This window comes from Mus caroli, chromosome 17 (assembly GCF_900094665.2).
Source record: "Mus caroli chromosome 17, CAROLI_EIJ_v1.1, whole genome shotgun sequence".
In the NCBI taxonomy this organism is placed as follows: domain Eukaryota; kingdom Metazoa; phylum Chordata; class Mammalia; order Rodentia; family Muridae; genus Mus; species Mus caroli.
The window spans coordinates 43,324,009-43,347,468 of NC_034586.1; the positions used below are offsets into that span (position 1 = coordinate 43,324,009).

Here is a 23,460-nt window from a genome sequence, read left to right on the forward strand (position 1 = left end):
GTGTGTGTGTGTGTGTGTGTGTGTGCGCGCTGGATGGGGTGTGTGTGTGTGTGTGTGTGTGTGTGCGCGCTGGATGGGGAGAGTGAGGCCTGGATGATTTGATACTTGGAACTGAACTTGGGCCCCCTGGAAGGGCAGCATGTGCTCTGCTGAGCCATCTTGTCAGCTCTCTGTTCTAATTGTTAAAAGAGTGTCGTGGCACATGTGTGGAGGCCAGGAGACAACTTGCACGAGTTAGTTCTTGCCTTCCACCATGGAGGTCCTGGGGATCAAACCCAGCTTTGGCAGCAAGCCCCTTTGTCCACTGAGCCATCTCATCAGCCCAGCTTTTTAAATACCTCACTTCCTTTCTCCAGCAGAATTCCAAAGAAGCAGTGATGAAAACTGTCTTAGTTAGGGTTTCATTGCTGTGAAGAGACACCATGACCAAGGTAACTCTTATAAATGAAACCATTTAATAGAAGCTGGCTTAGAGTTTCAGAGGTTTAGTCCATTATCATTATGTCAGGAAACATGGCGGTATGCACACAGGCATGGTGCTGGAGGACAAAAGAATTCTACATACGGATCCGAAGGCAGCCAGGAGGAGGCTCTCTCCTGCACTGCATGGAGCTTAAGCACTGGGAGCCCTCAAAGCCCACCTACACAGTGACACACTTCCTCCAACAAGGCCATGCCCATTCCAACAAGGCCACACTCCTAATGGTGCCACTCCCCATGGGCCAAACATACCCAAACCATGGCATGAGCCAAGAGACATCCAGGAAGTAGGACTGGACACTCGTGAAGAAAATCAAGGGGACATTAATAGTAAGTGGTCCCTACTGGGCTATGGGGGTCTCCCAAGACACACCGCCAAGGAGAGGGGACCCCCAGGAAGTGGGTCTCTTGTAACTCACACTCCACGGTCAGCCATAACACACCTGAAGAGTCTCTCTGAAAACCACCTGGCTGGGCCTGAGTGTGAGAACGGACAAGGGGAACTGTCATCTTCATGTGACACACGAAGACATGAAATTCTACAAAGCCAAACCTTCCTAGGGTGGGAATTCTGGTCTTGGGAATCCAACGTGAGCAAGCATGGGCCCCTCTGGACTTACGGGGGGAACAAAGCCAAGACTGTCCCGGAACACTGGGCTTATCAGCGTGGGGACAACAGAAAGGGACACACACCTGACGGGATGGAAGCAGCACAGGTCCAGCTAACTGATGCCAAAGAGAGACCAAACATGCCCTCAGAGATGGAGTGAGAGCAGGACAGGCACCCGGCCACTACACCACCAGTTACCTGGACTGAGCTGGCCTCATGTTGGCTGCTGTGTCTTGATTACTAGTACAGGAGGTGCGAATGTTTGGAGGTGACAAATCACCTGGGCTCCCTGGCAGTGACCCGCACTTGAACTCTCCTCCCTCCCCCCCACCTCCAGTCTGCATACACAGAGCCCGTGTGATGCAGACAAGCCCACTGGGACAGTATTGATTCACGAGTCGGTAAAAACATGAGAGCTACACACACCTACAGGCATGCTCACACACAAAAGCCTTGAGTGGGATAGGTTCATAGCCTCTGACAGAAATCCTAGAGTCAGGAATCCTGGGAGCAATAGACAGGCTCAAGGGCAAAGGCAACACGAGACTTGGTAACGAATGGTGGTGTTCACAATGGGGGTGGGGGGCTGGAGAGTGGGCTCAGCATTTAAGGGCACTGGGAACCGGGGTTTCCATTCCCAGCACCCATACTGTGGCCTCCTCAGGCATCAGGCATGTCACACGGACATGCATGCAGGCAAAACATCCACACACATTAAAAAATAAAACAAATTAGGAAACCCTCAGAACACCCTAAAGTCCGCCAGCAGGAAACCCATAAAATAAACTGGAGAAGGGAGTCAAGAAAGAGGGGTGCAGTGCAGGCAGTGCTCCCTAACGACTTAACTTCCCCTCCAAAGTGTGTAGGAACCTTCCTGTCTTCTCCCCATGCTGTGCCCCCCAACTTAGGAAGGTCCCGGGGGAGGAAGGACTTCTAGCAATCACACAGGAGGAGGCTAAATAATGAATTGTAAGGGTATGTTTTCTTTGGCCAGGGCAGTCTGGCCACGCTCTGGAGGCTGCTGGGCAAACATTTTTCATATTTTAGTAGCTGGCCTATGCCCAAGGCAGTCAGAAGTTAAGTAAGCTTGAATGAGCTGCTCCCACCCTCTCTAAGGCCCCGAGAATTCTTAATGAGGCCCCACAGCAGCAACTTCAACAATATCTGTGGCTCCAACAAACCTGTCCTGCTGCCCTAAATATCACTCACTCCCCCCAGCCCCACCCCCCACCCCACCCCTGCTACTTTTAATGAATGCAAATGATACAGCAACCAAAACACTTAGCCTGCAGTGAAATCCAGTTTTGTGTGGCTTGCCTTCAGCAGCTTACAGCCCAGGCAGATGGTCCCACAGATCGGGTGCCCAGGCTAGCCCGGGCACAGTGGGAACAGAAGGCAGGAAAGGCTCGCCCGCCCTCCCTGGGACCAGGTGCAGACCCTAACATCAGTCTCTTTATGACTCTGCTCTGGGGTAGAGGGAAAGTGTAAAGAGTGGGGGATGGAGGGGACAAAAGGTATTTCTTTGATCAGAGAAAGGGGCTGGCCCGAGGCACCTCAAAGACCTGTATGGTCAGCACACACCCTGTATTCAAGGACACTTCCCCAGAGAGGTGCCCACCCCCACTGAAGTCCAGTAGATTCCAGGGACCTAAGGAGAGCAGCAACTGGGATCCTGAAAAGCCCACTTGGATCTTTCGTGGAAACAACAGCACCAGACAGTGTAAATAACTCAATTTACACCTTGTTTCCAATGGTCTCTTTTGGCAGCAGAAACTAAAAGCAATTTGTCAGGAGCCTTAAAGAGCGGGACTCCGGAGTAATTTACTTCCAACTTGGGCTCAGAGGGATTTCTTGTCCCGTCAGGCTGATCAACACCTCTCTCTAGGGCTGAGGTATTGGCTGGCCCGGAGCAGCTACTGTGGCTCCCGCTGCCCCTGTCTTCACCCACGATGCCAGCAGCTGGCAGGAGATCCACAGAGGTCCACCCAAGTCCTCCAGGCCTCTCCTAGTCACTGTGCAAAGGAGGCATCAGGACCGCTAGACACACAACAGGCAACTAGGCAGCTTAGGACAAGGAAAGGCCCACACAGGGCTGAAGACGGAGCTCCATAGGTAGAGGGTTTGCCTAGCAATGCATGAAACTCTGGCTTCCATCTCCAGCACTGTATTAACCAGGTAGGGTGGTGCACGAAATGTAATCCCAGAATTAGGAAGTTCGAAGCAGGAAGATCAGGGTTCTAGGCCATCTTTGGCTACACTCAGCCAGGCCAGCCTGAGACAACTGTGACCTTGTCTTTTAAGTGGGTAGGTGGTAGCTGGAGAGACTGTTCAGTGGTTAAGAGCACTTGCTGCTCTTACGGAAGACCCAGGTTCAATTCTGAGCTCCTGCATGACAGCCCATTAATTATCTGCAAGTTCAGTTTAAGGGGAATCTGACTCCCTCTTAGCCTCTTCAAGGCACCAGGCGGGCATGTTGTGTACATACACACATCCCAGCAAATGGTTCAAACACATAAAATAAAGTTAAGTAAATCTTTTCAATAAGAGTCCGGGGCCTTCAGTGTTAGTTTTCTGCAATTGCTGATTCAATCCACCTCCTGGGGACTTTATTTGTTTGTTTGTTTTCGAGACAGGGTTTCTCTGTGTAGCCCTGGCTGCCCTGGAACTCACTTTGTAGACCAGGCTGGCCTCGAACTCAGAAATCCGCCTGCCTCTGCCTCCCGAGTGCTGGGATTAAAGGCATATGCCACCAACCGCCCGGCTGAGACTTTATTTTATTAGATTTATTTATTCTATCATTTTGTAATTATGAGTGTTTTGTGGGTATGTGTGCACCACAAGCATTCCTGGCACACACTGAAGTCAGGAGGGAGTGTAAGACCCCCTGGGATGGCTGTACGCTCCCTATGGGTAGTGGGAACGGAACCTCGGTCTTCCGCGAGAGCAACAAATGCTCTTAATTGCTGAGCCGCCTCTCCAGCCACGGAGGAATTGTTTTTTAATGTTTCTTTACTAGTTAAGAACTGAACATTAACACACTGAGAGACAGACAGACAGACAGACAGACAGAAGGAAAGAAAGACAGAGACAGAAAAAGCCGTGTGTAGTGACACATGATTTAAATCCCAGCACTGGGGAGACAAGAGGTAGGCAGATGTGTGTGAGGCCAGGCCAGTCTGGTCTACATAAAGATTCCAGGACAGCCTTGGCTACATAGAGACCCTGTCTCAATTAAACCAACAAACAAACCTCAATAATACTCTCAAATAATGCAATAATACAGAATAAAGCCTACACTGCATTATATAGTAGAAGTAATCTAGATAGGATTTTAAGAACACAGGCGACTACACAGGTCCTATGCAAAACCTGCAGCACTTATTTTTTTTAGCTTTTTGCTCTGATCTGGTTGGTTGATTGGCTCTGCAGGGCTGGGTTACGTGCACTAGAAAGCACGATGCTTACGATGCCAATCACTGTAATAGGCCGGGACATCCATTGAGCGGCTGAGGGCCCACTGCACGCTGCTGATGGCCTTGTTTGGGTTTGGTTAATGGAAAGCTAATCTCACACCTCATACTGTGTGTGCAAGGTGAGGGTCCCGCCACCCTGGCATCCTCCTGTGGTCTCAGCATGCCTCCCTTTGAGACCATCTTATTAAGTTACCTGAGAACTTTCAAACTTATCAAAGCAAGTCTCAAATCTGCAGCCCTCCTGCCTCAGCTGACAGAGGAAGTAGCTGTGTGCCAGTGCCGCCAAGTGTGGTTTGCTGACTTCCCCCATTTTAGAAGCGTTCCAAAACTACGCTGTTTGTCATCCAGGTGCACCTCAGGCCTTCTGGGAAGAAGAGCACTGCAAGATCACAGCTCTCTGTTTCTACCCATGTTTGGAGGGAACCGTCTACATGTAAGGCCCCTCAAACCACTCCTAAGTGGCTGGAGAGATGGTGTGGAGAAGAGCCCTGTGCCGTGCAAATGTGAGATCTGGGTTCTAATCCCCAGCACCTTTGAGTTGGTGGATTTTTTTTTTTTTTGATTTTTCAGGACAGGGTTTCTCTGTGTAGCTGCCTTGGCTGTCCTGGGAATCACTTTGTAGAACCAGTCCCGCCTCAAACTCAGAGATCTGCCTGCCTCTGCCGGAATTAAAGTGCACCACACACCCAGCCGCTGTGATGTTTTTGAAAAGCTGGGCATCCCTGTAACGCTAGCTCCGGAGGAGAGAGAAGAATCACAAGGACTTGCTGACTAGCCTGCCTTAACCAAAAAAAACCCAAAAAACCGGTGAAAGCCAAACCAAGGGAAAGACCTGTGTCAAGGGAATAAGGCTGAGGGAAGGCGGGAGCAGGGTATTCAAGTGTCTCTCTGTACTCATACCTGAACATACATGTGCATTCCCCATCTACTGGGACTTGGAACACATGTTGCAGGCCTGCCTTCTGGGTGAGCTACTCATCACCCCCTTCCCATCAAGGTGCACCTTCCCAGAATTAGAATTCTGTCACTGACAGGAAGACCATCCCAGAGCCCCTCCATGGTGGAGTGTCCAGGCCTTCCTGAAGTGACCCCATAAGCTCTGGTCTTGACAAAGGGAACGTTGCTTCTCATCTTCCATGGCACACACGTCCTTTCATCACACGATCCAGAACTCAGCCAAGGTAAGAATTTCTATCGGAAACAGGCCCTGGTGGCACAGATCTGTAGCCCCACATACTCAGGAGATCGAGGCAGGAGAATTACACATTAAGGCTTGCCTGGACAAAAGAATGAATTCAAGGTCAACCCAGGTTAACTTTGAAGCCTGTCTCAAGAAGTTAAAAAAAAAAAAAAAAAGAAAGAGAGAGAGAGAGAAGAGAGAGACAGTGCCTAGCTCAGTGGTAAAGTATACATGCTCTTGGATCGACTCCCAATATCATCAAGAAAATAAAAACGACAACAAGACCACCCCATGAGTGTCCAGGAGGGCACAGTGGCAGAGCGTTTGCTTCACATGCACAATAAATATCCTGGCTCCCCCTTCCCCTCTCCCAGTATACAGACTTCCTGGGCTTTGGGCTGCTTGGGTCTCCTAGAGTAGGAAAGACACAATCCAATAGATCTAGGCAGCACAAAACAGAGTGAAGGGCCCCAGATGCCCCCCAGGATCAACCCCACACTCATATGTCTCCAATGGAAGGAAAGGCTGTGACTGTGACTGTGGCTGTGGCCTCCTGCCTGTCTCCTGCCTGTCCCCCTCAGGTCTCCAGGCCCTGAACTTCCTGAACCTTCCCTGAGCCCTTCTCTGAAACCCCGGCTTGTTACTCAGTTCTGCTCTGTCCTAATTCACCCAGAAGACATTCATTCCTGGAATGAGTCTCCCATCTCCCGCAGGAACAGCCCAGCTTTTAACATGAAGACTCTGTAACCACAGGCTCATTCTTCCCTTAATGAACAGTTCTGCCGGCTTAGGAAACAGCCCATCCCCTTGCTTTCCCAAGGCTTCAAAGTGTCCTGTCGGCTTGCACACACACACACACACACACACACAGCTTAGATACTGGCCTCACTTGATAACTTGATACTTACCTGTCAGATTGGAGGAAACAGCTTCTATTGAAAGTCACTAGAAGGTGGGAACCCAAACAGCCCCATAAATTCATCACCACCATCAGTGACAACCCTTTTACGACCCTCAGTAGATCACAGGCTAAGTCCTTCCTATGTTTCAACAGTGCCATTGATTTTAATGTGAACCATTATTTAATGGACTCAAGGAAAATGTGAACCAAATGCTACCTCACCAACTGTGTTAGATCCTCATTTAAAGATGGTGGTAACATGAGAGGTGCACATAGAGATGGAGAGACAGGGCTTGCTCTCTCTCTCTCCCAATTCCAATGGCACTGGGAAGGCCATCTCTAATCACTCAAAAGAGGAAACAGCAAGTTGTCCGTTCTATTAGTAAAGAAATCATGGCGCAAAGGCCAAGCAAATGACTTAACCTGTAAAGATGGCTGCCGTGTAAGCCATGAATTCAATCCCTTGAACCCTTGGCACAAGGAGAAAACAGGCTCCTTAAAGTTATTGTCTGACCTGCACACATGTCGGGGCAAGCACAAGCTCCTCTCTGCTTCTCCCTCCACACAGATATATAAAAAGAAAAATATATATATATATATGTATGTATATTCTTTTTAAAAGAAATCACGTAGCCAGAGCTTAGCTCCTAAACAGATCTGTGAAGTTTCCTTGGAGCTAGGGGGGGGGGGCAATCCCACAGACCCTCACGGTTGAGCTGCCCATCAAAGGCCAACAACATTAGTTTGGCCCATTAAAAACAAAACAAAATTAAAAACAAAAACAAAAAAACAAAACAAAACAAAACCAAAACACCCAGGTCTTTTCTCAGTTGCACCTTTGCAGATCCCACTTCCAGCAACAACAAAAGGGAAACAGGTTTTGCTAGCGCCTCCCTCCCGGCAGGCAGAGCTGGCTGGAAGCGAGGGGGAACTTCTCAGCCAACTTACTATATATAAAGCACATTTAACGATCCTTTCAAGTCCTACAAGTGAGAGGAGGAAGGGGTTCGTTGGAAACCTGATACTCTGGCAGCTAAGGGAGAGGGACGGAGGCCCTGAGCACCGGTCCCTGGGGATAAACACCCTTCCAACCCCCTTTGTCTGCCAGACAGATACTTCCTGGAGGGGCAGGAGGCTGCGAAACTTTTTTATGGCAAGCCCACCTAACCATAAACCTTCTATCTTCCCCCAGACCTGCTGGGGTCCCTCTCTCCACAAATACCTGTGACCGCCATAAACGCCCTGAAACAGCCCCGTTTACTGCCCAGCCAGCCCTGCTGCTAAATGACGGCATTTGTTTCAAATTTGCAAATACCGAAAGCAGTGGAAACCTAAGTCTAGCCCTAAAATGCAACGTTCTGCATTCCTCGGGGGCCCAAAGCACCAGGCTTCAAAAGCCTGAGAGGCCCTGGCTGTTTACTCTCTGCTGGGGCTATGGGGTGAGGTACTTCCCTGCTCCTCGAGGAGGCTCCTTTGATCTGGGCAGGGTGGGAATGTCAGGAAGGGGTGCCACCCTCGCTCGCCCGGGCTCGACTGGGCCCACGCTCCCCTGCACCTTGGGTCACCCACGGCAGAGACTGGAAGAGGGAAACCTCGTGGGAAGGCCCCAAGTAGAGACTCGCCTCAAATTGCTGACTGGAGGCAGAGCAGCCCATCTTCAAAGGGCCCCAGAGACAAAGAAGGTTAGAGAAGGCAGGGACACGGGAGGGGAGGCCCGGCGGACTAGGAGAGAAGCCAGCCAGCCGCAGCCGGGATGCCACCAAAACCCAAACCAAAACAACAAAACACGAAGCAAAGCAAAGCAGGTCACTGTCAAAAACAGACTGGATGTTTACTAAGTAAAAGCCTCTTGTTTGGAAAACGTGGGGGAGAGAGGGTTCTTCAGGCCCTCTGTGACTCCCTGACTCCCAGGGCGGTGGTGAGATTGGCATCATGGCGTTCCGAAGCTGTTTTCCACGGCAAGCGTTTTCTTTAAATCGACGTGTTTAACGATTGGTTTAATCTCTTAAATTAACCAAACTGGGAAAATGAAGGGCTCTTTATGGCTGGAACAAGGCCCCTAGCAATTCCTTTCTTGTTCCGCCCCCTAAAACCACAAGACAAGGTGGTCTTTGTTCCAAACAGGCTTTGTTTTCAGGTGGCAGGGAACAGACTTTGACTCTCAAATGTCACCCTAACCTATCATCTCTCCCAAGGACCCTTGGTCGGAAGGACCCTTCCCTCCCCGTTTCCCTGGGCTGGGAGACAGCAAGGCTAGAAGACAAAGTGGATCAGACCCCCAGGGTCGCTGCTTTACAAGGCAGAATATACGCTTCATGCTCACGGTGGAGTGGTGGAACGTAAGAATTTCAGATGCCGGAGGCAAACCTCAGGAAGGCAATGGCTCAGCTGAGAAAGGAGCCTCTTGGCGCACAGCCTGTATCTCCCAGAATGTCAGAGGCTCCTGTCCAACCTCCAGTCTCACGAAGGTCAAAGGGCTCCAACGCCATCAGGCCCAGAGCACTGTAATCACCCAGTGAGTGACTTCTAGATCACCTACATGGTCTAGCCCAGCCTAGCTCGAGGTATGCTCCTAACAAGTAGCCATGGTCTGGAATGGTGGCAGCACCCTACAAGCCAAGACCTGCATGCCACCTTGACCTTCCAAAAGCAACTGGCAGAGAACAGGACTCACGAGCAAAGCCAAAACGTGAGTCTCCAGGTAAGAGTTCTAGACCTGTCACACTACATGGTAAGTCTGGCTGTAAGCTCTTAAAACATTGAAGACCTACACAGACCTCTGAATGGGTCACCTAGAATCTTAACCTCGTCGTTTAATACACAAAGCAGAGGAGAGGCGGCTATCCCAAAAACTCTTCTCATCCTCTTATTTGTCCAGAAAAAGCAACATTCAGTCCACTCTCTGACTGCAGCCGAGTCCCCTTGCACTGCCTGCGAAATCCTCTGCCCAGGCAGACACCCTCCATTTCGTAACTACTAAATGTGACAATGACGACCGACACCAGGGTCTGAAGTGAAGACCACCACAGAGGCTGCAGATCTGGTCTCGGCTGTCACCAGATTTCCAAATCATTCTTGTGTGCCTCAGTTTACCTGTAAAGTGCGCACTCACGGACCCAAAAACCAAAAACCCCTTGTCCGACCGACCTAGCACTGAGCCAGAAAACAGAGTGCCGTCTGGGGCTGTTACAGGTGAGGCCCTTTCCTGGCTTCAAGAACCACTTTGGATAAAAAGGGGCCTGGCTAGGTTTAAATCTGGGCCTTTTCGTTGTAAAAGAAAAGCTCTTCATTTTCTCCCCACCTGGGCACGGTAACAAGGAATGCCGGCACTGGGGAGGTGGGGGCAGGAGGATCAAATGTGCAAGGTCACCCTCGGTGACACAGTGAGCACAAGCCAAAGGAGCATGGGCTACAGTCGACTCTGTCTCAAAGCGCAGCCAGGCTGGTGAGATGGCTCAACTGGTGATGAGACTTGTGGCGGAGCCTGACAACCTGGACTCCTTCCCCAGGACCAACATTTCGGGAAGGAGAGACCCCCTGCCACTTAACTCTTCTCCACACAACAAGGCACAGTCATCGAGTGTGCATACAGCGAACGAATACCGTACTTGTCAAAAACTAGCAGCTCCTTCCTGTGGAAAATCTCCTCAAACTCATGTCTCCCCGGCTCAGAAGAAATGGGTACTCCCAAGATCCCCTGGCCCCGCTGGAACCTTCAAAGCCCAAGGGTTTAAGACGGAGGCACGGACTTCCCACAGGTCCCTCTGCTTCTGGAAGTTCACTGCCTGTCCCCAGGGAGAGCAAGAGAAGCGGAAGCCGAAGAAAGAATGGATGTGAGGGAATCTGCAAGCAGCTTCTTCTGCAGACTCAGCCAACCTTCTGTGCCATTATCACAGGAAGCCAGAAGCCTGCATCTGCCAGGCAGCACCATCTTTCTTTCAGCGGGAGAGGAGCCAATAATCCAAACCTCGGCGGCTCCAGACAGGCACGGCACAGTACCGTAAGCCGGGCGGCGGAACCCCACTTCTCCACTGAATGTGTCAGGCCAAATGTCATGAAGAGGCCTCCTTGGAAACATCTGCATAGGGTCACTAAAATCATCTTATTCGTCAGATGAAAGACCAAGCGATGCTGATTCCAAATTCACTCCAACTGGACAGCCATGAATGACTCTGGCTCCCTGGCCAGTGTGCTCATGGCAAAGACGGTAAACAACCAGAGTCCAGAGATCTCCTACCACGTCGGTACCTTCACTTGGACGAAAGGATCCCAATTTCTTTTATTTTAAAAAATGGCTTTTTTTTTTAATGTGTGTTGGTCTTTTGCCTACATGTATGTCTGTGAGGGTGTCATATCCCCTGAAACTAGAGTTACAGACAGTTTTGAGCTGCCAGACAGTTTGTGGTTGCTGGGAATTGAACCCCGGTCCTTTGGGAGCACATACAGTGTGCTTTAAAGCCAGAGCACTCTCTCCAGCCCCTGATCGAGCGATCTATCTATCCATCCATCTATCTACCAATCCATCCATCTTCTTTGTAGTGCTGGGAATTGAACCCGAGACCCTGTGTGTGACAGGCGAGTGCCCTTCCACTGAGCTATGGCTCCAGCCCTAGATATCCGTTCCTAATGTACACAGAGGCACCATTGAAGCTGGCTGCTGGGACACCCCAGCAGTCCCAAGGGCAGACGAGCATCCTCCTGTCTGCTTCACCTCCACCCCTACTCCCAAGAAGGGGACACAAAAGAGCCACTATGTCCCCTGAAGAAGAGGCCATGCAAACTAGTTTCACTCTACTTGAGGCCTTCATCCCTGGCCACAAGGCGCCACCCACCTCCTTGTGTTGGTGACAGAGGTTCCCACTTGTGACACAGAGCCGCTGACTGGGGAAAGGCCGCGCACAGCACGCGCGCGATGATAAAAGCCCTTCCTCTGGGTCCTCGAAGCATTTGCCTGGGCTGCAAGAAGCCAGAAAACCAACTCCCAAACCCTGTGTGAATGTTCACATGCTGAGAGTGGTGGTGGCCCTGGACCAGTAAAGAACCCTCTAGGACCCCTTCTAGGCTAGAGGGGGTCAGAGAGGAGTCAGTTTCCCACCAGGAAATGTTTAGTGGCTGTACCACGTTTCTAAACTGTAGTTGCAATGCTGAGACCTGTTTAGACAAATCCATGCTTTGGAGACGAGGCGCGGCCCAGTGGAGACCTCTCTAAGTCTCTGCCTTGCACTAGTTCCATCCCCATTACCTCAAACGGACAAACAAGGAAACTAATAACTCCAATAGTCAGGAAAGGCTGACAGCCATCGGTGTCTGGGGAAACCCCTCAGGTCTAGCTGCAGGCTGCTTCCAGACGCTAAGCCCTCTCTCTCCTCTCTCTCCACAGCTCAGGGATGGGTGGATTGACAGGGATTGAGGAACTCTCCTCAGACGGCTAAGAAACTGTGGCTCAGAATGGTTAATGTAAGCGGCTCATGGCCACTGTGGCTGGGAGCCCTGGTGGAGGACTGGGACCTGGAAGATACGCTCCAGCCAGCAGGTAACTTCCCTCACTTTCCCACACATGGAGGCTGGGTAGTAGTGACAAAGACCACCCTAGTTTTCAGAGCCTACTGAAAGTCAGTCTAAGTCAGGGACTGCTTGCTGCCTGGGTCTCCTCTCCTCTCCTCTCCTCTCCTCTCCCCTCCTCTCCTCCCCAAGGCCCTCCCACTCCATCTGCTCCTGCCACGTCTTGGTCTTACTGTCCCATACTCTGTGGAATGTTCTTCTATTCTGGTTAGCACTTAACCAGATGACATCTTTCGCTATGCTCCATGTGACATACATCTCTCCATCTTGTCCCCATCCTAGCTCGGGTCCTAAGATACCTCCACCCTTAGAAGACACTAAGAAGCTGTCAACAGGCTCTCCCCAGGCCCCTCAATTCTGACAAGCACCCTCTTTTTTGCCTCTACTCCCCTCCATTTCAAACTGACAAATCTTCCTTCCCAGCCAGGCGTCACGGTGCACGCCTACAACCCTGACACTCGGGAGACTAAGGCAGAAGAGCTGAGTTGGAGGTCAGCCTGAGCTACTTGGTAAGCTTGAGGCTTGCTGGGCCTATTAGCCATACCCTGTCTCAGCAGTAAAATAAAATACACAAAAGATTCCTTCCTGCTACTCAATATAAGAGTTTTCTAACAAGCTCTTTATAACTGCAATTTCCCTTTGAAATCTGGATAGGCCATTCAAAAATTACAATATAATTTAATAAAGGGGGCTGGAGGGAGCCTTTCCTGTCCCTCCCCATGATTCTGATTGACAGGTCTGAATGACTGCCCAGGAAACAAATGTAAATGAATAGCCTTGAGTCACCTGCTTCCCCCATTCTTGCTTTACTCTCCACCTCTCCTGCCTCTGCCTGCCTCACAATTTGAGACCCTGTTTTCAGAAGTTCCTTGCACACTTATAAGCAAGGTCACATATACTCTGCTAACTCCTGGCCTAAGTGTGCCAGAGGATGAGCAAGGGCTCTCTTGTAGGACACTCTCCTGTGTGTTCTGCCCAAGGCATGCCTCAGGCAGGCAGAGAGACAGGAGTGTGGCGAATCAAAGGGAAGGGGCCAGCGTGCTGCCCTCTGGAGGGCCCTTCCTGCCCCGGTGCTATTTGTATGGCATTCCTGGGAGGGAAATGGCCTAAGCACAGAGAAGACGAGAGAATGGAAAAAGTGACACATTCAGAGAGCTTCCTCAAACCACTGATTAGCTGTGGCAGCAGCAGCAGCAGCAGCAGCAGCAGCAGCGCCAGCCCCACCGAAGGAAGCGCCAGGGGGGCTCGGCAGGGGCGACTGCACACTTGGCAGTGAAGTTGGAGAACCCCAGGATGGAAGGCTAACCCAGCAGGCCATAATGGTAGGGCTTCCCTGCTAAGCAGATGGGTGCCAGAGAAGAACACGGGAGCAGGGTGGGCAGCACCTCCGGGACAAGTGAGGGCCTGAACCAGCAACCGCAGCCCAGCCTCTGAGCCAGCCACATGGCTCCAGCCGGAGGCAGGGTGCCTGGGCACAGCGGCAGAGGGGTGGCTACTGAGGTTAGGGAGAGCAGAGGCAGTTGAGGGACACAGGCCAAGGATACCCAACCCGGCTTAACCCCGTTTCTCCCATCAGGAAAACCCCAAAGCCTGAGTCCCTGGTCCTAAACTGCTCTTGGCTCCAGTGTAAGAGCTCTAACTAGCCAGCCTCCAACCCTGACGAGGCTCACGGAAGCTGTGCTGGCTTAAGTACATACTCATGCAATGCCCCAACTCCCAATATGAAAGCTGAGCAACGGCCAGAGGAGCAAAGCCTTCCTGTATGGACCAAGCAAGTCCCGGAGAGCGGCTCTTCAACAGTTTTCCTTGATTAAAAAAAATAATAATAATTTTTAAAAAATCAATTTCTTCAGGAAAAGCACTGGTTCTAAAAAAGAGCTAAAACTCACATTATTTAATGCTACACACCTCCCAGAGTATGCACACATCAGCAGGTAAGTTTCTTAACAAAATCAAATTCAAATCAAACCCAAAATACCATAATCTTTAAATTCACGTATCAGGGGCATCAAAGATGGCCCAGTGGGTGAAGACACCTACCACCGATCCAGATGACCTGAGGCCTGTGACCCCGGGGGGGGGGGGCCACATGGAAGAGAACCAACATCCGAAAATTTCCCTCTGACCTCCACAAATTCATCCACCCATACAATAAATAATAACAAAGTAATAATGTGTGAATCATTCCAAGAAATGCCCACAGGAACAAAGTTACTTAGTGTATGTCTTAAAATCTTCACCTCTTACACAAGTCTCGACCCACTGACACTGACTCCGCCTTAAGTTTCTATTATCTACGCAGAATGTCTACACAGGACCTGTAGAGCTCTGGGACCTCACCACAGCAGAGCATGCTTGGACTCCCAGCACTTAAGAGATTTGGAGAGGCAGATCACGATTTTGAAGTCAGTCTGGACTCCAAGAAAGCCAGTTTGTGATTCTGACTTACTCTCTCAGAGATGGTAGTGTCACTGTATATATAGACAGGGCTCTGAGTGGTAAAGCTACAGAACTGCCTAGGTCCACACACATTCTCCACCTTAATTCTTCATCCATAGCCTCTTGGGACAAGACAGCTCCAGCAGGCGGAAACAGCTGTCTGTGCCCAGAACTCTATAAGACCAGAAACACATCAAAAATCAGAAAAGCCCACCAGGGAACAATGTCTGTCCCCTTGACTCTACCATGATGGTGCAGGTCACCAGAGGAATCCCAAGCAATTGAACCCCAGAGAGGCTGGAAACACAGACACCCCACCCCCATCCTACCCCATCCCACGATGCCTAGAATAAAAAGGAGAGGCTTAACTCTGCTACTGAGTTATCTTTCCCTTCCCTTCCCTTTTCTAGTTGCCCTGGGTAAGGACCCACTCTAAATAAGATTCCACGTTAAAGGAATTCTACACTGGAACTGCAACTGGGACAAAAACTCAGATGGTAAATTCAAAACGAGAGAGTCCATGGTAGCTCAGTTAGACTGCTTGCCGAGTATGCTGGGAGCCCTGGATTTGAACCCCAGTACTGCATAAAATTGGCACACCTGTAATTGTGGCACTAGGGAAGTACAGGCAGGAGGATCAGAAGTTCAAGGCCATCCTTGACTGCATAGCAAGATCAAGGCTAGTGTAGGCTACTCTGAGAAATTGGATGGATGGATGAATGGACTCTCAGGCTGATAGATAGATGATAGATAGATAGACAGATAGATAGACAGACAGACAGGTCCACAGCCTGAGTTGTCAATTGTCCCTGCTGCTCTGACCACACCCTCTGTGAAGGTGCCCTCGCCCCTGAGTACCAGGCCTGAATTACAGGCTGTAAGGGTGTAAGGGAACCTAACCCTCACTACAGAGTGTCCAGAAAGTGAGGATTCAGCTTCCACAGAGATGCAAAAGCCTGGAGACCCAAGGAACAGGGTGGGAAACGGGAGCAGGCAGAAAACACACATGACCAGAGAGCCGGTTCTAAGATGGCTCAGCAGGTAAAGGCACCTGCCACCAAGCATGACCACCGGTTAACATCCCTGGGACCACCACAATGAAAGCAGAGACTGGATCTCAGTTGATCAGTCGTCTTCTGACTACAAGTGCACTGTGGCACACGTATGCACTCTCAGCACACACACCAATAAATGTAAAAAATAATCTAATGACAAGAACAAAAATCCCAGGTTTTGGCTAGGTGTGGTCCTACTATCCTCTAATCCCAGCTCTCTGGAGGCTGAGGTAGGAGAATCATGAGTTCTAGGCCAAGGAGGCTGCACCATGAGCCTAGGGCCAGCCTGAAGCATGTAATAAGACCCTGTCTAAAAGGGGGTGGGGGTGGGGGTGGGGGTGTCTGGGTTCTCGACTTTAAGCCTTCTCTTCCTCCCCCACCGTATTTATCACACCAGGGATCTCAAGGTTTGGACTGCAACTCGGGTATTTACAGCATAATTACCCAAACTTCAAAAATGGCCAGTCCACAAACCTGGGCAGGCTAGGTCCCTAGCCCCAGCCTCCTTAACAGTGAGGTCTCCCTACAGCTTCAGTTAATGACACAGTTAAACAACACGATGGGGAAATGTGCTTAGATCTATTAAAACCTCCTTGTCCCCTGAAGACATGCATCTGGGGTGGGTAGAGTCCCTGGATCTCACCAGAAGAGCAGGCGCCTCCGCTGAAATCGTTTACAGCACACGGATAGGTTTCACACGAAGGCACATTTGATGGAACTGATTTAAGGCTCTCATTAAAATGTTTCTTTGTGGAGATACCCCCCAAGCCCCTCCTATCCAACCCACCCCCCCACCCCCTCCCAGAACACCCACCACTAGAGTTCACATCTCGAACATCAAGAGTCCTCAGAGAAGAAATTGGCAATGTAGCGTGGTTGAGCAAGGGCCATCTCCACCAGAACTTGCCTTTGACTTCAGAAAGCTAAACCGCAGCAGCAAATACAGCTATATCTAGCAGAGCAACACACACCAAAACCCACCAGCCAGCCCAGGAGGCCTGTGAGCTGGGGCTGCCTGCCCATATGGTTGGGCCTTCATCCCCCGGCTGTGTTAAAAAACAAAACAACAACAACAAAACCTTACATACTTCCTCTGGGAGCAGACTCACGGCTTTGCCATGAGCAATGACGACCCCACACATAAGGAATACATACGGGACAACTTAGGAACACCAGTTTAGGAAACACCAGGGTTGGTTTTTAGGCTATGCCTGCCTCTTTTTTTATAACTGGGAGTGGGAAAGACTTTCATTCTCTGGTCCCTAAACCCTCAACAGCTGGTCAGGAAGATGACAGTAGACAATTCCCTGCCCCTGCCCTCCCGGCTAGAACTCTTTAAAGGGAAGACTAAGTAAGTTCTTTTTAGGTTAAGGACTAAGACACACACACACACACCCGGCAGACTGTCTCCCCAAGGAGGGCTGTTTCCGCAGACCACCACTGGTAGTTTAGTTTTGTCTTGGAAGGTAAGGAGGGAGTCATTTGGTTCTTGCTGATTGGGACCAGCAGACTGGGTATATGGGTGGCTTGGCGATTTCCGGTTAAGTCACTTACAACACCTTAGTTGTGACTGACTCTCAGGTGTGATCAGCCAGGAAATAAAAGTCTGCGGGACAGGGTGCCCCTTGTTTGCCCTGGAGATGGGGGTGGGGTGGGGGGGGAGAGGCACACCCTCACCAAAGTAGAGAGGCCCTCCACGAAAAGCCAGAGTTGGGCGCTCTCTTTCTCTATCTCTTTTTTGCCTTTCTGCCTTTAGGAAGAGAGACAATCCTTTCCTCCGAGAACACGGACAGGATGGAAATCCAGGAAACAGCAAAGCAAAGCCCGTCCGCACCTTGGCAAGCCGGCCATGCCCGATTTTGGCAGCGGCCTTCACTCATTAGTCACCACTACAGTCTGGGACCCTCCACTCCTGGGATACGACCCTGGCACCGAGTAGGCTCAAGGCCTAGTTGGAGGAGAGGATTAGGCACTTCTCAATCTAACCTGCCCTCACCCGCAGGGCCATCTGGGGTTCCAGCTTTGCCCCGGAACTTGCAGGGAGGGACCCGGGCGCGTCGGGCCGGCATAGGTAACAAAGCTCCGCGCCAGGCGCGCCCCATGTCAGCTCGGTCGGGAGCCAGGCCGATCTCCCTCATCTGGGCTCCAAGGCCCGGGGCATTCCTGGGTGTCCACACCTTTTCACGGGATGGGAGAGCACTGCTTCTCCAAAAGGGAGATCTTAGCAGAGCTCGGGAGCCGGCGACTCCGGGCAACGCTCGAGCAAACTCTCGGATCGGGCGGGGAGAACTCGCAGCAAACGCGTCCCCGCGCCCCAGTGCACCCTGTCGCCACCGCGTAGGGGGCGTCGCCAACCCAGGATCCTCGAGCCCCCTAGCGAGCCTCTCTACCTCCCCAACCGCCCAGCCCACCTCTCCAGGGCCCTTCCAGCCCCCCGGACTCCCGCGCTTCTCAAAGCATAGCTCGGATCCTCCCGGTTCTCGGGGGACTCACTGGCCAGCAGCGGCAGAAGCAGGGCTCTGAGCAGAGGCAGCGGGCGGGCTCCCATCCTGGCGGGCTGCAGACGAGCAGCGGGGTTCAAGGCACACGGCGAGCGGGCGCACGGACCGGAGCGCGGGGGCCGCAGCAGCTACAGCCCGAGCCCGAGGCGTCCGGAGCTGGAGCCGCGCGCGCCCCGTACATCCAAGCCCTCGAGCGCGCCGCCGCCGCAGCCAAGCCACGCCCCCGACGCCCCCTCCTCTCCGCCTGCACGGCGCCCCGCCCCCTGACGCCCCCTTCCCCGCCGTCGAGGGGAGGAGCTGGCAATAGAAAGAAGGATCTGGGGAGTGATGGGGGGGGGGAGCAGCAGTGGCCGTCTCAGGGGAGTGCCGGAGACCTGGGTGTTGTTCCCACCGCCTAATCTATCCACTGGGACGCTAGAGAACTGAAGTGACTCTCAGGCCTCCGTTAGGCCCACTGAACCTACCTGGAGATCTGGAGCAATAGTTTGCCCAGAATTCTCCAAGTTGGTGGAGTTAAGCAACCCAAACTGCTGCATGAGACAGACCAGCAGGGTGTCTCAGAAGAAGGCAAGGAGGACATAACCAGGATGTCTCAGAAGACAAGGAGGGCACAGCTGTGGTGCCCGGTGAAACAGATGTAGCCAGGGAGGGGGAGGGGCATGCGTGACACTGGACAAATCTGAACCCAAGGTAGAAACCCTGGGCTCCAACCCCCAGCGAGAGCTATTAAACAGACATTCATCCCAAGTCCATCTCCAAGCAGTCTGGGCTGTGTCAGGGCATGGCCAAATCTCCAGCTGTGGGGAGGCCCAACGCAGCCCTTGTTCCAGGCACCCTCCACCCCCAGCGCCACCACCCCCACATTCTTTCTTTGTTGTGAAAGCAGCAAGGGGTGTGGGAGGCGGGTCAGAAGAAGTCAAGCTTTAGAAGATGGGCCCCAGCTGCTGACAGGCCTCCAGGATATGCAAGAGAGGATGGATAGCGCCTTGTCCCCCTTCTGGCTCTGGAGGGCCCCCCAGGCTTGCTTAGACCTCCCTTCCCCCAAGCAGCTGGGAGGGGGGAAGGAAGCCACAGACGGCCTCACAGGCAGGAGAAGTGGCGCCAGGACTCCAGGGTCCTGCCACATGGCCACCACATGTCCCTGACAACCCTGTCCACAGCACCTTCTTCTTGTATGCCTCATTCCCCATCCCCCAGATGCCTTCCTCCAGGCCCTGCTAAAGAGGGTACAAACACGGAGGGAACCATTGAGCCAAGAATTCAACAGTCCTGCATACTACCACTGCCCTCATCCTTCTAGGAAGGGCCCTGAACAACACAACGTCTTCAATGAAGACTCCGAACACAAAATGTTACCTGGTTCATTTATTAAAGAAACAGTGAAATACGTGGACCTGTAGTGAGGCAGCAGAGGGTAAAAGAGACCAGGGCAAAGCAGCCCAGTTGGCCAGCCCCAAACTGACAGAAGAGCCAGCAGCAGGCGCATCCCTGAGGTGCAGACCCACTTTCCCCCACCTTGGGAGCCTCAGTCAGCTACTCTAGAGGACTCCAAAGTAGAGAGCATGTTATCCTGAGGGCCCTTCCGAGGGGGTTCCCAGGGAAGGAGCCTAGACCCTAGAAGCAGCAATCTCCCACATACACCGCTCCCTCTTCACCATCCTATTGAGTTGGGGAAGAGACAGGAGCCATGGGGAATGCTGTAAGGGCTGTGGGGACCCAGCAGACTAGAAGAGGGAGTTGAATGTCAGCTACTTGAAGAAAGGTCCACAGTGCTGGCGCTGAGGCCCCGGGAGACCTGAAAGAGACCAGCAACCACACATCACTGCAAACTCCTGGAGTCTGCCTGCCCTGCAGCGACCAAAGATGGAATCTCTAACCTCAACCTAAGCTCTAGGACTTTGCTTAGGCACGGTCTACTGGAGGAGCTACGGGGGACGAAACCTGGGCAAGAATGCTGACTTGCACAGTGAATGAGCTGACCCAAGAGCTCACTGTGTTGAACTGGCTGGCAGTGTTGCCTGCTTTCTCTAAGGGAGACGTCATGCTGCTGGTGTTCTTACTTCCTCACTAGACCTCAAGAGAAGGAGTAAGACAAGACCAGCAGCTCTAAGTCACTCTGAATTATTACCAGCTTAGAGAGCATCAGCGGCTGGTACTTTCCTGAATAATTCTGACTGAATCCTTTGGCTAGAAACTCTCTCTCTCTCTCTCTCTCTNTGTGTGTGTGTGTGTGTGTGTGTGTCTGTGTCTGTCTGTCTGTCTGTCTTTCTCTTCTCTTTCAAGCCATGTTTCTGTGTCACCCTGTCTGTGCTGGAACTCTGTAGACCAGGCTGGCTTTAAACGCAGAGCCCCACTTGCCTCTGCTTCCCCAGCTCTGAGATTAGACATGTGTCCCCCACTGCCACTGTCTCTCGATGCCCAGCACCTCCAATGCCATGCTGTCAGTCTGACTCCTGAAGAGCTCCAGTCTCCCAGGCCACCTTCACTATGGTGAGTCTTCCACCTTCCCAGCTGCCCCTTTGACTGCCTTGGGGAGCCCTACCTCCCTCGGCCCCAGGGTGCCCCTCAGCACGCTCACCTGGAGGGGGGCTGCATTGGGTTGGTTTAGGTAGTTCAGCGAGGCCGCCCGCTTCATGCTGCTGCTGCAAAGAAGGAGAGAAGTGAGGCCCCCATTGCTCCTCTGTGTAGGACACTCTAGGACATTTCTCCGGCACCAGGAGGTGCTGCAGGCCAGGCCTGCTGCCCTGCTTTATCATAGCTCCCCCTTGTCACTTGTCATGTACCTGGAAGGTCTTGGCTCCGTCCCCTGGAGCTTCCTCACCAGGAGCTCACTGCTCCTGCGAAGCACATCCCGGATCTTGCCAAGAGAACCGCTCCTCTGGAGGGTGCCACTGCCATCCTGTCGGGAAGAGACAGGCATTGGGAACCCAAGGTCCCATGTCACCCAGCTTCTAAGTCTATTCCTACCATTTATTCCCTTCCCTGAAGCCCAGTGATTGAAAGCAATGGCCTCATCAAGAACAGATTCCCAGCCAGACATGGTGGTGCACGCCTTTAATCCCAGCACTTGGGAGGCAGAGGCAGGCGGATTTCTGAGTTCGAGGCCAGCCTGGTCTACAGAGTGAGTTCCAGGACAGCCAGGGCTACACAGAGAAACCCTGTCTCGAAAAACCAAAAGAACAGATTCCCAGGGGCCGTCGAGAGATGGCTCAGTGGATAAGAGCACTGACTGCTCTTCCAAGGGTCCTGAGTTCAAATCCTAGCAACCACATGGTGGCTCACAACCACCCGTAATGAGATCTGACTCCCTCTTCTGGTGTGTCTGAAGACAGCTACAGTGTACTTATGTATAACGATAAATAAATAAATAAATAAATAAAGCAAGCAGATTCTCAGGGCCAGGCCTGAAAGGATGGGCTAACTGGTGGGAACTTCATGACTCATAACCTGCACAAACTTGGGGAAAGACAGCCTCAGAGTTCAGGACAGTAGTAGTGAGCAGACTTACCCCTGACCACTCCACAGCCACTGATGCGTCTTCACCTCCCTCGAACTTCACGCTGTCTCCAGGGCCCTCCTGGATGGCCTTTCTACCATCTCCTTCCCCGAGCAGCTCTGCCACCTTGGTCTGACTGATGGGGTCAGTACCCTGGAAGAAAGAGGAGGAGATGCTAGGAACATGGCCCAGCCTTATAAGCACTGGCTGCTCTTCCAGAGGACACAGATTCAGTTCCCAGCACCTACGGGGCAGCTCACAAGTTACAAGGCCTGTAACCACAGAGCTGGGGATTCAGTGCCCTCTTCTGACCTCAGTGAGCACTGCGTGCATGCAGACACATGTGCAGGCAAAATAACACACACACACACACACAATTGTAAAAGAACAAGTACTGAGAGAGAAGGTTGGAATTGAGGATCATTTCAGGGGTAACCTAGAAACCTCGTGCAATGGAAACTCTCTGGAATCTATGAGGGTGACCCTAGCATAAACTCCTGGTACTGGGAGACACAGAGCCTGAACCACCTTCTATACCAGGAAAATGGAGGGACTGGGACACCAACCTGGCCACAAGTCTTCTATGTACAGTTAGTTTGTCCTGACTACAAGATGTGCTGAGGTAAAGATGGTACAGAACTGGTGGGGGCCAACCAATGACTGGCTCAGTTTATGACCCATGCCATGAGTGGGTGTTCACCCCTGACACTGCCTAGATGGCCAGGACCAGAGGCTGGATAACCTAGGGTACGATAGAATCAAACAAGGCTGGGGGCGGGGGGCAATGAAATGAATGCTGCTTATATTCTGCTGTCCTTGTAGGCTAGAGCCTAGCATAATCATCATCAGAGAGGCTTCATCCAGCGACTGATGGGAGCTGATGGAAAGACCCACAGCCAAACATCAGGCAGAGCTCATGGAATCCCTCAGAAGGGGGGCAGGAAGGACTGTAGCAGCCAGAGGGGTCAATGACATCAGGAGGTCCACATAATCTACTACCCAGGGCTCATAGGGGCTCACAGAGACTGAAGTGACAATTAGGGAGCCTCGTATGGGTCTGAGCTAGGTCCTCTGCATACATGGTACAGTTGTGTAGCTTGGTGTTCTTGTGGGGTTCCTAACACCGGGAGCAGAGGCTGTCTCTGACTCTTTTCCTCATACTGACTTGCCTCTCGTCCAACCTCTGAGGGTTGTTCTCCCTGGGAGGCCTGCTCTTTTCTGAAGGGAAATGGAGGGGGTGGGGAGGAGAGGGAGGGCAGGAGACTGTAGCTGGGATGTAATATCTGAGAGAAGAATACAGTAAAAGGAAGGAGCCGGGCCCTCACACTCCCTAAGTCCCAGGATGTGGCTCGCCTCGCTCTTTTTCCTCTCAGCAGCCAGTGCAGGGACAGTGTCTCCCCTCCTTACTATGCGCCTCACTCAGCAGCTGGACAGATCTGCTCTGTGTGGCTCCAGTACATCCTTACAGACTTGTATGTGGTAGCTATGGCCCGGAGTGAAAGGCCACTTTTTAAGTCAGTTCACACCTGCCCTGGTTTGGATTTTTTGAGACAAGGCCTCAAACTCATAGTAATTACTCCGCCTCAGCCACCTGAGTACTGGAATTACAAGCGCAAGCCACCATACCAGCTATGAACGAAATCTTAGATCTGCACCCGACACAAAGGGCAAATTTGCAGTGAGAACATTCTTTTTGTTTTCCTTTTTTCTTTTCTTTTTTTTCTTTTTCCTTTTAAAGATTTATTTATTATATGTATATGAGT

General features: G+C 51.8%; 2 protein-coding genes across 6 annotated transcripts in view; both read right to left on the bottom strand.

The window, feature by feature from the left end:
* Positions 1-18,427, bottom strand: part of Ptk7 (protein tyrosine kinase 7 (inactive)) — a 68,890-nt gene extending 50,463 nt beyond the window's left edge. The window contains exon 1 of the mRNA XM_021186463.1: positions 18,194-18,427. Within this exon, the coding sequence (XP_021042122.1) occupies positions 18,194-18,248 (55 nt within the window). The 5' untranslated portion in view covers positions 18,249-18,427. The remainder of the gene's footprint in view (positions 1-18,193) is intronic.
* Positions 18,428-19,548: 1,121 nt separating this feature from the next.
* Klc4 (kinesin light chain 4) overlaps positions 19,549-23,460 on the bottom strand; it is a 16,083-nt gene continuing 12,171 nt past the window's right edge. For 4 of the 5 annotated variants that reach the window (XM_021186176.2, XM_021186175.2, XM_029471392.1 and 1 more), the window contains 4 exons: positions 21,710-21,850; positions 20,985-21,100; positions 20,780-20,843; positions 19,549-19,996 (listed from right to left, as the gene is read on the bottom strand). In XM_021186176.2, coding sequence (XP_021041835.1) covers positions 19,946-19,996; positions 20,780-20,843; positions 20,985-21,100; positions 21,710-21,850 — 372 coding nt within the window. In that variant the 3' untranslated portion in view covers positions 19,549-19,945. The remainder of the gene's footprint in view (positions 19,997-20,779; positions 20,844-20,984; positions 21,101-21,709; positions 21,851-23,460) is intronic. The other variant, XM_029471393.1, reaches the window with a different exon arrangement.